At 36.8% G+C, this 13,122-nt stretch overlaps 1 protein-coding gene across 3 annotated transcripts in view; it reads left to right on the top strand.

Annotated features, from left to right (window-relative positions):
• LOC121869329 (protein phosphatase inhibitor 2-like) overlaps positions 1–13,122 on the top strand; it is an 88,427-nt gene that overhangs the window by 56,663 nt on the left and 18,642 nt on the right. For 2 of the 3 annotated variants that reach the window (XM_042370620.1, XM_042370622.1), the window contains one exon: positions 4,916–7,938. The exons of the other annotated variant lie outside the window; for it this stretch is intronic. In XM_042370620.1, the coding sequence (XP_042226554.1) occupies positions 4,916–5,172 (257 nt within the window). In that variant the 3' untranslated portion in view covers positions 5,173–7,938. Of the gene's footprint in view, positions 1–4,915; positions 7,939–13,122 lie in introns of those variants that run through there. 3 annotated transcript variants of the gene reach the window in all.

Below are 13,122 nucleotides of genomic sequence, written 5' to 3'. Positions count from 1 at the left end.
TACATTCAGTATATGTCAGTTATTTCAGTAATGAATCTACCATTCATCTTCCTCAGTATGCATTGCAAACTTTTCCCTGTATACTGTTCACTGTAATAATTTTAATTAAGTGTTATCAGCCTTCTTTTCGTGCAGGGTGAACTATATGTGCTCATTGGTATACCATTTGTACTCTTCTCTGGCTTGCATAAACTCTAGTGTTGTCATTTTTTCTATAATTTTTTCACTCCCCTTTACATTTCTGTGGTGATGCCTTATTCACTTGGTATCTTTATAGTCTTAAGCTTGCTCACTTATCAAAATTTCAAGAGTATACGTAGTAGATTTTTTATTCATCCCAATCATAAAAAGGATAACTCTTCCATACTTTCATCCATTACATTCAAAATTTTTCAGATTTTTCCTCTTTTCCATAGCATATCCCACCTCTCATTTTCAGCAGCCATTTCCTTTCACTAAATTATTTTTCTCTTTTTATTTAATTCCTTCTGGTACAACTTTTGCTCTTAAAATAGAAATCAACCTTTCTCTTCATCTATCATCTGTTATCTTTTGCATTCTTTCACCACTCATTTTCCCCTTTATTCATACCTATTTTCAAATGTATTGCTTGCAGGTAATGCACATGTTCTCTTCTTTTCTTATTAAATAGCCCAGCCAGCCTTTCATCTTGCCATTATTTTTTTTTTCTAATCTCATATACTCACACACCTCAGTTACATTCTTTTGAGATGCAATCTTAACACTCTTGGTTAGGGTTTTCGTATGTGAAATTTAAATAAAAAACATTGTATGTTTACGTATGAATGCTAGACATGCAAGACTCACATTTGGCAATATCAGCATGATCTGACAGCTGTAGAGATTACACGCCAAGGTCACCACAGCAGTCTCCCTTTTGTGTTTAAAGGACCCAGGATATAATGTTGATCTGCATTTCACGCATTTTCTTGCGGCTTGTGCTAATTTCTCGTGCATCACAGTGATTCCATTTATTCATAGTATTGTCATGAGCATTTTGAACTATGCCTCATGTTGCTAGCAAGGGTGGAGGGGTGGGCAAACCTGAAAAGTACAAGGAGATTGCACCATGTGGTGCCTCCTGATGCCTGTTCCTGGTGAAATATTAATCTTTTCACAACTTTTCTTCTATAACTATTTTTTCCTTAATATTTATACAGTGTACTTTTTAACAAATAAGGTTCATATTGCAATCACATGAAATAATGAAGGTAAAATGATGTACATGTGTTCTCGATAATCATGAGTCCTGATAAAATCGCTGATCTGGCTTATCACAGTATCCTCAATTGAGACCATGTTTATGCTTATCACTGATTCATCTGGGTTATCTCAGAATTATAATTGGACAACGGCAGGTCTGCGAGAGCAACAGTGGCAGCAGCGACTGCCAAGAGATGGCAGCATGGCTCGTAGCGCCAGCTTCCAGCGACAGCCGACAGCATTTGTTTCCTCATGCTGTTTTGGTTGATGTTTGAAGACAGTTTCCTGCTCTGTGCTTCTTTATTGGTGCAATTTTTTTAACTTTTACTTACCCTCCACCATGGCATCTGTGAACAAGAAGAGTGCTAAGGTTCCTGATCCAGCCAAGCGACGAAGACATGTGTATTCTCTGGTTGAATGTTTTGAAGTTCCCGACAAGGATAAGCATGCACTTGGCAATACACCCATTGCGTATTACCACTTCCTTCCACTCCACCTCTCTAATCACCCCACCTTTCTGCTTTCTTGCTCCATAATTTAAAATTTATGTAACATAATGTGGAAGGAATACGACATTGTTCATTTAAACTTACACTCAATTTCGTGGGTAGACATCAGATGTTCAATTGTGACTGGCAGTGATGCAGCTAATGTTACCAAACAAACTGATTGATGCATCATCTCCTCACCACTTACCATAATCTTCCCCTCCACCACCAGCTCCATGATCATCACCACCATCACCACCACTAACCTCTATTATCACCACCTATATCATAATTTCAGTGATGCAGAGATGGATTTGCTTTAGCCACAGCAGATCAGCACGATATCCACTGCCTCCCACTCATTTCCCTCCCTCCCTCCCTACCACCCACCCACCCACCCACCCACCCACCCCCACCCACTCACTCCACTCCACCCACCCACCCACTCACTCACTGCATCTCACCGACAATCTGCCCCTCTCACTCATTCTACTATGACATCACTCATGATACAATATTGTACATTACTGTACATTGTTTATTTGTTATTCATCAATTAGTAAAGATATGTTACAAGTATTATATCTTTTAGTGTTCCTACACATTTTTGGGGGGTATATTTTGGTCAGTTAAGGGAATGAATGTATGTGGTCGTGGGACGAACAAATTTTTCCCATATGTTGTGTTTCAATATGTACAGTTTTACTTATCACGGTACTTTTCTGGAACATAACCCCTGCAATTATCGAGGATACATGTCTAAACATTTTCATTAAACAAAAATTTTGTGTTCTCGCACTCATGTATAGAAATAATTATTTTATCGTGATTACTTACATAAAACTGTTTGTAAATAATTTATTTACAGTGCTAATGCAGCAAATCCCACCATTTTATCTCATATAGCAAGCTTGCTATGGCTCATTACGTACAATTATCTCTCGTGTGGTGCAGTGAAGTGCGATGAGGTGGGTTACAGGCTAGACCCCGAGCGTTTCGTGGGCGAGCACTTCACCAAACCCAAGAGTGTTAAACTGCTCCCATTCTTCCTCAATCCCTTCCCATCTACAGCATATACTCAGTTATTCCTTTAAATCTTTGTGCTGCTTTCACTTTATTGAGCCTGCCAACCTTTATAATACTTTTTTTCATTACAGTCATCCCTTGGTTATAGCGCACTTGGTTATCGCGATTTTCGTTATCACGCCTCCATCAAAATCTGCACACCTGCTGTTATAGCGCATTTTTCAAGCCGAGAATTTCGTTGTCACGCAGTTGCCTCCAGGTGTATTGTTACCCCCTTGCTTCACCTACATCTATTGAGGATAAAATCTTTCACCTGCAAATTGACAATAACACATTTGCTGTAATCAGACATATCTATGTTGCCTCAACAATTTCAACCCCAGTTGCAATTTCAAATTCTGTCATTACTAAGGAATAACGAAGTCTCGGATGCACTCTAAGATTGAGAGAAAACGGAGGATTCAGGCGTCCTGAAGCGATGAGAAAACCGACTCCTCAGACGGGGAACTCAAATAAAGAAAGCATAGCTACATGTTTTGTGGACTACAGTATTGAGCGTACCCTTTTCATCACTTTGTAATAAACCTAGCCATGCCTATGTGTGTTTCTGATACGTACCATAACATTATCTATATCTTTAGTGGGTGTAAATGGTCGTAAAATGGGAAAATTGGGGTTGGGTCTTGGGTGCCTGGAACCAATTAGAATAAATCCCATAGGTTCTGTACTTCCGTTATCGTGTTTTTCGTTATCACGCACTCGGCGCGGTCCCAATTAGGTGTGATAACCAAGGGATGACTGTACTTGGATTTTTTTGCCCTGAATATTTTGTTCACTTCTTTCTACCACATGTTGGTTAGACACTGTATTCAGCTTTTCTTATTGTATTTACATCACATATCTTACATATTAATCTCCTGTCCACTCACACATGGGCCAAGAACTCATTATATTCTCCATTGGCACACCTCCATGTAGACTCAGATATTACTGTACAAGTACTTAAATTCAAATCGTTTATTCTGTGCTTTGAGTCCTCTTGCACCACACACATATCTGTCGATTAAACTGTTGTCATTACCTTTCATTCCAAACATTCCTTGTTTTTGTTCATGTAAATTCCTCGCCACTTTATAGTAACACACTATCGTGTATAAGTCTGCCATCATTGTCACACTCTTACACTATGCTCTCAATACAGTATAGTTGTTTAGGCCTGTGTCAAACCTCTTTCTTTTCTCTGCCTTAAAATTTCCAGGTATGTATGCACTCACTATGACCTTCTTTGCCTTTCAGGTTTCTTTCTTTCTATCAAATCTGGATCATCTAGACTTCTTACATTAATAATTACCTTACTCTGTTTTTTATGATCATCTTTGATTTTGTTTGTTTATGATAAAAGGAAGTGAGGTGGTCAAGTGGATATAGCACTCGCCTCCTGTTCTTTGGTTCAATCTCTGGGCACTCCCAGCTATAAATGGTACCTATGATTACAACTTGGGGAAGTGAATGCGGTGGTGTGCAGTACCGGCCATGCTGCTTCCCTGTGTACCAAAGGCTTACTGTACAGTGTGCTGTATCCACACTGTCTCTAATGGGCACTCATGCCTATGGGACCCACTTTCACTTTCATGATAAAAAGAATAGAAGTTGGGGTTACCAGGTCCATGCCCCTGCACAAAGGGCAGACATTGAGCTCACTTCATCGTGGATGTCATCACTGAAGTCAGCTGGTCAACCTGAAGGGACACCCACCATGCTGGATATAATATAAATTTCCTGCCTTAAGAATAATGTAAAACCCAGAGTCAATTAAGAGAAATTGAACAAATTATTAATGGAAATCCATCTGTCCAAAACTTGCAGTGGAGATAGGCAGTCTTATGGTATAACTGGTGTTTTAAACGCTGTACATTTGGTCAGAAAGGTTTTGGTGATGCCAGTACCAGATGCCGTATGCATGATAGCTTGTGACTTGGTGTGGTTATCCTGCAGGGGTGTACCTGTTACTCCATTTACAGAAAATGGCAAGTTGATGTAAAAGAATCAGTAATTTTATTACTGGTAATGTCAAGATATTTTAAAATATAATTTACTAAGAAATATGAATTTAAGCAATTTCATTGTTCCTAAAACATTTCATTATGTAACAAGGTCTTTAATATTTTTGATTTCAGAAAAAAGAAAAATATTTGAAATGAAAAGGAAGCAACATTACAATGAGTTTTATGCTGTAAAACTTGCACGAAAGCTAATGCAAAATGATGATGATGATGATGATGAGGATGAGGATGAATTGAAAGAGGAGGATGAGACTGAAAGTAAAGAAGAAAGGGACAATAAGATGGAAGAGGTAGATCATGATGGAAATGAAGTTTTGGTGAGTCCAAGTGAAGACATGGCTGTAGGTGAGGATCAAGCATCAGGAGACTGAGGGCCATCAAAATTAAGCAAAATTTGAGTGGAAGCAAAACTACTCCAGTTGTAGCACTTGCTAACACATTGGACTTCCTAATGCTCTAGTTACCATTATGTACCCTGTTCACTCTTTGCCTCATACCTTCAGAAGGGTAGTGACCAATCATCAGACATTTTGATAATATTATCAGCCATTACATATGTCATTGCTACAGCTAGTTAAAGGAGTTCCTGATATTAGAACAGTGAATCACAGTAACAAATGAAAATAATATTTATCTCCCAAGCATATATTTAATTGACAAGTCAGGTGTATACAACTCCAACCCTTGTTTTTCTCCAGTAACTTGCTAGTAGCTTGAGCTGGTGGAGGCAGAAGTGGTACTGTCTGGTAATCTTTACAAGGATGGCTCCTTAATCAGAAGCCTAGTCTTTTATTTGTAGGAATTAAGGGTGGAATACTTAACAGTTATGAGGGGAAGAAGCTAATGATATTTTATGTGAATTTTTGATGCAGTACCTAAGTACAGTACTGTATTGTGTTTTATACAGCTATTTGCGTGTGAGGCTAAATTATGAAAACAATTGTTTTTAGATCAGATATCCAAGGTATTGGTGATGTAAAGAGTATAGAAAATACTGTAAGCCTTTTTCTTCAAGTTCTGAGTTAGATTGCTTGTAATTTAAAAGGATGTTAAACACGTGTTGAAGGCAGAAAACTTCCAAGTTCGGGAGAACTGGTTGCAGTAATCCACTGAATTTTAACTATTGTCATGACAATACATAGAAATGATATTGTGTGTGTGTGTGTGTAACCTAAGTCTGAAGCAGTTATGCCATTAATCAGTAAAATAATATAATTTATAATTTTTTTTTATACTACTGTACTTACTAGATAAAGTACAAGTAATCTGATCAGTACTACAGTACAATAATTAGTGGTTGCTTTCTTTTGGAGTCTTAGGAATTATTTCTTCATTTTGTGTAATCTAGCTAAAAGATATAGTTACAAAAGCAGAGAACCAGTGTATCAGACTAATTCATTATAGATGGAATGATTTCAACAGTGGACTCTTGTTACAGAGATCATGATTATAAGAATGGATCATAAATACTGACAACATTGTGCCATGAGCCTTTCATAAATGTCAGTTCCCTTAATACATTTTAGAATTTATGGAGTTTGTATTTATTGAAGATCATAGTATATTTTTTGTCCACACAAAGACTAATATTATAGAATCAAAATAAAGTGATAGATTTTTTTGATGATAGAGAAATTGTGTGTAATAATTTTGTATATACAGTAATTTATAAAGCTCCTCACATTCAGAATGGATATTGATCACCTTGTATACCCTAGTCTTGCACTAGTACAGGTACTTTACTCACCACTAGTAGTGTTTGAGTGAAATATTAAAATTGCTGATATTCAGAGGTTATTTGAAGAAATTTATGTTTGCAATTAATTAACTGCTCTTGTGGGTTTGTTGTACAGTAATTAAATTTAAGGAATTAAAGAGCTGTATCATAAGTAAATCTCAGTATGTTAAAAATATAGAATGTTTTGCACTGCTTTTTCAGTCTTAAGATATAAACCAATACTGTACAGTATACTGTACTGTATCTTCATAATTTTCATCCTCAACCAGGGGAGAGTTTTCTCCAACATTGAGGGTTATGCAATGAAGTATGCAAGCGAGTGTTAGCCAGTAAACAGTCCGGCTGTCTTTTGGGGAAACCTTTTTTTAAATTTGCATGGCCTTAAGACATCCTTGGCAGTGAGAAAAAAATCTTGACCTTCAAAGTTTGTAAAATCATATAATAGAACCAGAAACTGAAAATTACTATACTCTAAACCTGACTTTAAGCCATGGCTCTATCATAAATCATGCTGCAGAGGCATATATATTACCTGTTTTTCACTCTTCTGGCTAACACTATTTGCAACAGAACTTACTTGATCATGAGAATGTATCCAGGGTTATGCAACTCAGGATGAATAATATCCTGCATCTGACATTTTGCATGTGTACATATATCACAGATGAAACATTTGACAAATGTAATGTAGCTAGGACCATACATGTGAGAATTACCAAATTTTATACTTTTGTTAAAATTACAGTTTAATGGGAAAACTTTCCCAAAAGTTCAGAGACTGTGATTATAAAAGGAGTATCAAGTAGTTGTGACAAATTAATGGTTAACAGTATTGTAATGTGTTCTTAATTTGTTGCTTGTTTGTGAGTATGCTTGATCACATGTAAATGTTTGTATGCATGTACACATGTGTGTATGTTTTTATGTATGTGTGTGCATATTACAGAATTCATAACTTTCAGTGGAGGTTTGAGACTGACCCCATGAATAATCGTCATATGGTTGATGCTGTGTATCAGCCCAGTAGAAAAACAAGAAGCATAAGTTAAACACATTGAATATTAATTAAATGATCAAGCACATTAACCTCCCTTTCTTAAAGGGAACCAGTGTAACAAAAGCTTACAAACATTCTTATTGCCCAACATTTGATGAAACTCCTTCACCATTACTGCTTGCAAGAGGCTAATAATACCTTGTGAATGTTTTTGCTTGAGGCTGCTCAAGTGTGGTTGCATCAACCTTTGGCATCTGCAAATTCTTTCAGTGTTTTCCTGCCTTTTTTAATCTTATTTAGTCTTGATACACATAGATTGTCCTCTCCCAGTGATGATAATAAACATGCTTCCATCGAACACATGCTTCATCGTGGTTCTTGTCTGATGGTTAATGCACCACATTTCCTTTTTCCTTTACTCTCACGCATGGAAACTTTGGTGATCACTTATTGGCAATATCCCAAGACTATAAAATCATGTATGTAACATATATTGTTCGCTGGGGAATCCCACCACTTAGGAGAGATGTCTAAATGGAGGCAAACATATCCTAACATTGACAGATAATCTGCTGCATCTCATCTCATTGATTTGCTGGACTGACACACCCAGTTTGTGATGACCCACACAGTTGGTTGTGATCAACTAATCTCTTTCTTGGACAGTTGAATATTGGAGATGCCATTGAGGATCTTATTTTGGGTTGCAGAGAGTAGACAAGATTGTAGATAATATTAGGATGGTTAAGATTAACCCTCCCATGGTGTTTTGACACAAATTGCATCACTAAGTGCTCCATAAGCAGAAACGTGGGAACGGTGGACTGGGCTGGCTCTATCAACCAACTAAGTTCTTCCCACTATCCTCGTGGGCTGGCAGATGTGTCTCTTAGAGGGCAATTTGGGTCTGGATTGCTCTACCCAATGTTTACTAAAATGGAAAAACCATTCCTGTTACTGACGCAACCTGTGTCGAAAGACTGTGAGGGGGTGAGATTGTAAACAGACTGCGAGGGTTGAAATTTCCGACCATGGCCAAGAATACCAGAAGGTTAATGGATTGTTGAGATATGCAGTAAGTTAAACTGTGAATAATAGGAGTTCTGTATAAATACAATAAATACACTCAAGCATAAACAGATTAAAACTTAAACAAGTGCTCTCACATAGTGACTCGTTACCCCTGAAACCAGTTGCATTGGAAGGAAATTACTATGCAGAATATAAAGATACTACAGTATACAGTACTGTATTACAACATAGCAATTATATCATAACGAAGGAAAAGTGCATGAAGTGTACAAAGAAAGTATAGTGAATTTTGACATGCCATTGGATATGCTTGTTAAGGAATATAATTAACGAATAGGTATCAGTTAAATTGAAATGAACGAATATCACTGATCTTGTAACCCTTAACTGCGACCATAGAAAAATGGGTGATCTGTGCAACTGTGTATACATATAGTACTGTACAGTATGTACAGATACATATATCCCTAAAACAATGCAGGGGTTAGGTTAATGAAAACCCAGTGGACCCAAAACTGCAATGTTCACCTACTGGAAGCTATGGGAAGACAAAATTGCCAAAAATCTAAGAAAAACCCACACTATACCACACTTACTTTCCACATGCACTCAGTTCTGCTATAACGCGATAGTTGTGTTCTTGTAAAACATCATGTTATAGAAATTCGCGTAATAGAAATAACAGGGCTTATGGAGAAAATAGGGTTAGGTGCACAGTCTAAATAAATGTTACATTCATATCTAATAATGAAATCATACAGTAAATGTAACACTTACCTTGAAAAAATATGAATATAACTTGATGGGGGAGAAGGGTGATTTTGAGGTAGATAACATCGAGCTTCTCTTCAAGGGTTATAGCCTTTCTTTTACGATCATCACCGGGAATGCGATCACCAGAACGCTTCTTGGAGATATTCTTCTTTACCATATTCACAGTTAATACCACAAAATTGGAGAAATAGTATGCAAAAATCGCGTTACAGCAAACAAGCATTCGCGTTATACAAATATCGTTCCTCTATTCATAAATCGCGTTAGAGCCAATTCGCGTTGTCAAAACACGCGTTATAGCAGAACTCACTGTATGCTCTTTATTTTATTTTATTTTTTTTATAGTTTTATACTATATTTTTCATATTTCTAAGCCACATTTAGAGTACTGTTATGATTTTTTTCACAACTTTTATAGTTTCATTACAAGTAACAATGTATGAGGCGGCTGGGCTCGCGGGTCTGCCATGTAGTTTATAGCCAAGGCCTTGGCTATAACTGCCTCCATAGATACATATTCACTTCTCACACATACATGCACATGCTCTTTGTTTTCTTGTTTTATAATATATTTTCTTGATTTCTAAGGCACCTAATTTTTATAGAGCAGCATAATTGTTAAGAAGTCCGTTTTTCTGAGACTTGCGCCGGGAGTCAGCTGCAAGAGTTGGCAATGCATGTTGTATTTGTTACATATAATGAAACTATAAAAGTTGTGGAAAATCATTTCAATACTCTAATGTGACTTAGAAATAACTAAAATATAATATAAAACCATAAAATAAGAAATATGAAGAGCATGGGTGTGTATTCTGTCTCAAAGATGCAGTGTCTTGCTGGCAGCACTTGTAGCACTCAGGGCAACACACTCGCAGCCAGTAGTGAAAGTTGTCAGATGCACGTACACAATCTCCCTTGCTGTAACATGCAAAAATGGTCAGGAAACCACTTCCCTCCTTTTTATCACCCCTGAACCATAAGACGTAGAAGTTCCGTTCCCATGCCCGATAAAGATCTACTAAGGATGCTGCTCACATGTCATCATTCTTAGACCTAAAAAATAAACTTGGGGACATCATATGCATTTAAATGTCTTGGCAGGAAATGAGCTTGTCTATTGATTTTGGCCACAGTTTCAGGGTTAACGAGGGGGAGATAATCATTGTACAGTACATTACTGTGTAATAATTGTTTGCCAGGTGTTAGTAAAAAAAAAAATGGTTCATTCAGATGATTTTATGATATAAAGCGAAATGAGTGCCCTATATGAAGTCCATGATGACACTACATACCCAGGAATTAAAGGCCTGGTATTTGACAGAAATCTACAAAGTACATTTTAAATTTGTTTGAAAGGAGGTAGGGAAGTTCATGAATGAAAAAAGTATGATTTTTTAAATCTGGTACCAATGCTGTTGATAGTAATATTTCAATGATTTTTAATTTGAAGTTGTAGAAAGCATACCCTTTGAAAAATACCTGCTAAGAAAGCTCTTGGTAGTAAGACACGGTTGATGAAGTTCAATTTAATCAGGAGTAAAAGGACTTTGAAGAAAAAAAAATATATATATATACTGTATACAGTACTACGTATATAATATTTGAGGGAGGACATTTTGAGAAAACTAATAAGTACAGTACAGTAGTACCCCGATTTACGTGGTCAATTGAACCCACGGGGTACCGTGGAAAGTGAAAACCGCGTAAAGTGAACAACAGAACATATGGGATTAATTCCAATAGAGACTGGCCAGACCCCCAAACTCCACTTTTTCAGACACAATACCTACGTTGTAGTAAAAATACCAACTTAATTTTATGATGGTATGCACACACAATTAATAATTAAGAGAAATATCAATAATATTAGGTTTTTTAACACTTACATTAGTAGAAAAGATGGCTGGGCACACGGGGATGAGGGGTAGGTTCCGAGGCAGAGGGCAGATTATTGGCCCTCACCTGTATCACTTGTATCACTATCCACCACATAGGCTTGCAGGGCCTCTTTGTCAAACCCCTCAAAGTCCATATAAGTCCATATCCTCACTATCACTGACTTTGGCCGGCTGTGGCGGGTGAAAAACTCGGTAATGTTTTGATGACTGGGCGACCTTGTGCGCATCCTGCCCGCGCTGCTTCCCGCGTATATGAGTAGATGCACCGCGTAAAATGAAATTGCGGTTCTGGCGAGGTACCGCGTAAATGTGAACCGCGTAAATCGGGGTATTACTGTATTGTTTTGGGTACACTATCTTACCTTTACACTGGTGAAATTTTTGAGAATGCAGATATCTTGTGATGGATTTTAAAGTTTATTTAAACATGTAGACAAATACTTATTTAAGAAGGAGTTGTAAACATAAACTACTGTACAGTAGTACCCCGATTTACGCGGTCAATTGAATCCATAGGGTACCGCGGAAAGTGAACAACAGAACATATGGGATTAATTCCAATAGAGACTGGCCCGACCCCCAAACTCCACTTTTTCCGACACAATACCTATGTTGTAGTAAAAAGAACATCTTAATTTTATGATGGTATGCTCACACAATTAATATTTAAGAGAAATACAGTCGCTAGGTTAATGTCCATTCAAATAATAGACTCAATTCCCCCCCCCCTCCCCTCTTCCCAGCTCACTGGCCCCTACCTCTCTGAGAAATGATTGGGTGAAAACACTAGATTTTAACGTTTAGTAATAAATAATACCTCAGACTAAAGTTAGGATAATATAATTAACATTTCTGGATTCCTTGCAGGTCAGGGAATATTTTTAATGTAAACTTCATATATTTTGCACAAAAGATAAAATATTTGCTTTGTGTAAACCAAATTATTACATTAGATCTAAAATTTGTATGTCTAATGCAAAATCCATGATGTTTATATTCAAAATGATCATCATATTGTAAGAATTCCAGCAATGTAAATTATATTCTGGCCGGGTAATTTGTATGAATTTTATGAGCTAAAACAAATATCTTCAGTAAATAAAAAAAAATATATCTTCAAGGACACTATCTGTCAATCAAAGTACCCCACCTTGCCTCCCCCCCCCTCCTCACACTCATGCCAGCTGGTCAGTCGGTTCCAACCCTCCCCCCACCCCCACCTTCCCTCCCTACCAGAGAAATGTTTGGGTGAAAACACTAGATTTTAACGTTTAGTAATAAATAATACCTCAGACTACAGTTAGGATAATATAATTGACATTGCTGGATTCCTTGTAAGACCAGGAATATTTTGAATATAAATGTCATATATTTTGCACAAAAGATGAAATATTTGCTTTGTGTAAACCAAATTATTACATTAGATCTAAAATTTGTATGTCTAATGCAAAATCCATGATGTTTATATTCAAAATGATCATCATATTGTAAGAATTCCAGCAATGTAAATTATATTCTGGCCGGGTAATTTGTATGAATTTTATGAGCTAAACAAGAAAAAAAAAAAAATTATACTTCACCCGGTATATGAGAAGATGCACCGCGGAAAGTGAAAGAAGTGAAAGTCCGGTTCTGGCAAGGTACCGTGTAAATGAGTGAGAAATCACGGAAAGTGAAACCTTGTAAAGCGGGGGTAATACTGTACATTAAACTTAACTTGGGTATGCATCAGGTTCGATTTATACACACACTCAAGAATACAAAGGTAAATCGTAGAAAAAAAATAAGGAAAAGATTAGAGCCCACTACTCAATAGTATTTTAATGATGTAATGTTTGTAATGAAATTTACAAAGTGTAATTTTTTATAATGAGCACATAGT

This window comes from Homarus americanus, unplaced genomic scaffold (genome assembly GCF_018991925.1).
Source record: "Homarus americanus isolate GMGI-L3 unplaced genomic scaffold, GMGI_Hamer_2.0 scaffold36734, whole genome shotgun sequence".
Classification (NCBI taxonomy): Eukaryota; Metazoa; Arthropoda; class Malacostraca; order Decapoda; family Nephropidae; genus Homarus; species Homarus americanus.
The sequence above is the reverse complement of the archived record's forward strand: the minus strand, read 5'-3'. Positions and strand labels throughout refer to the sequence as shown.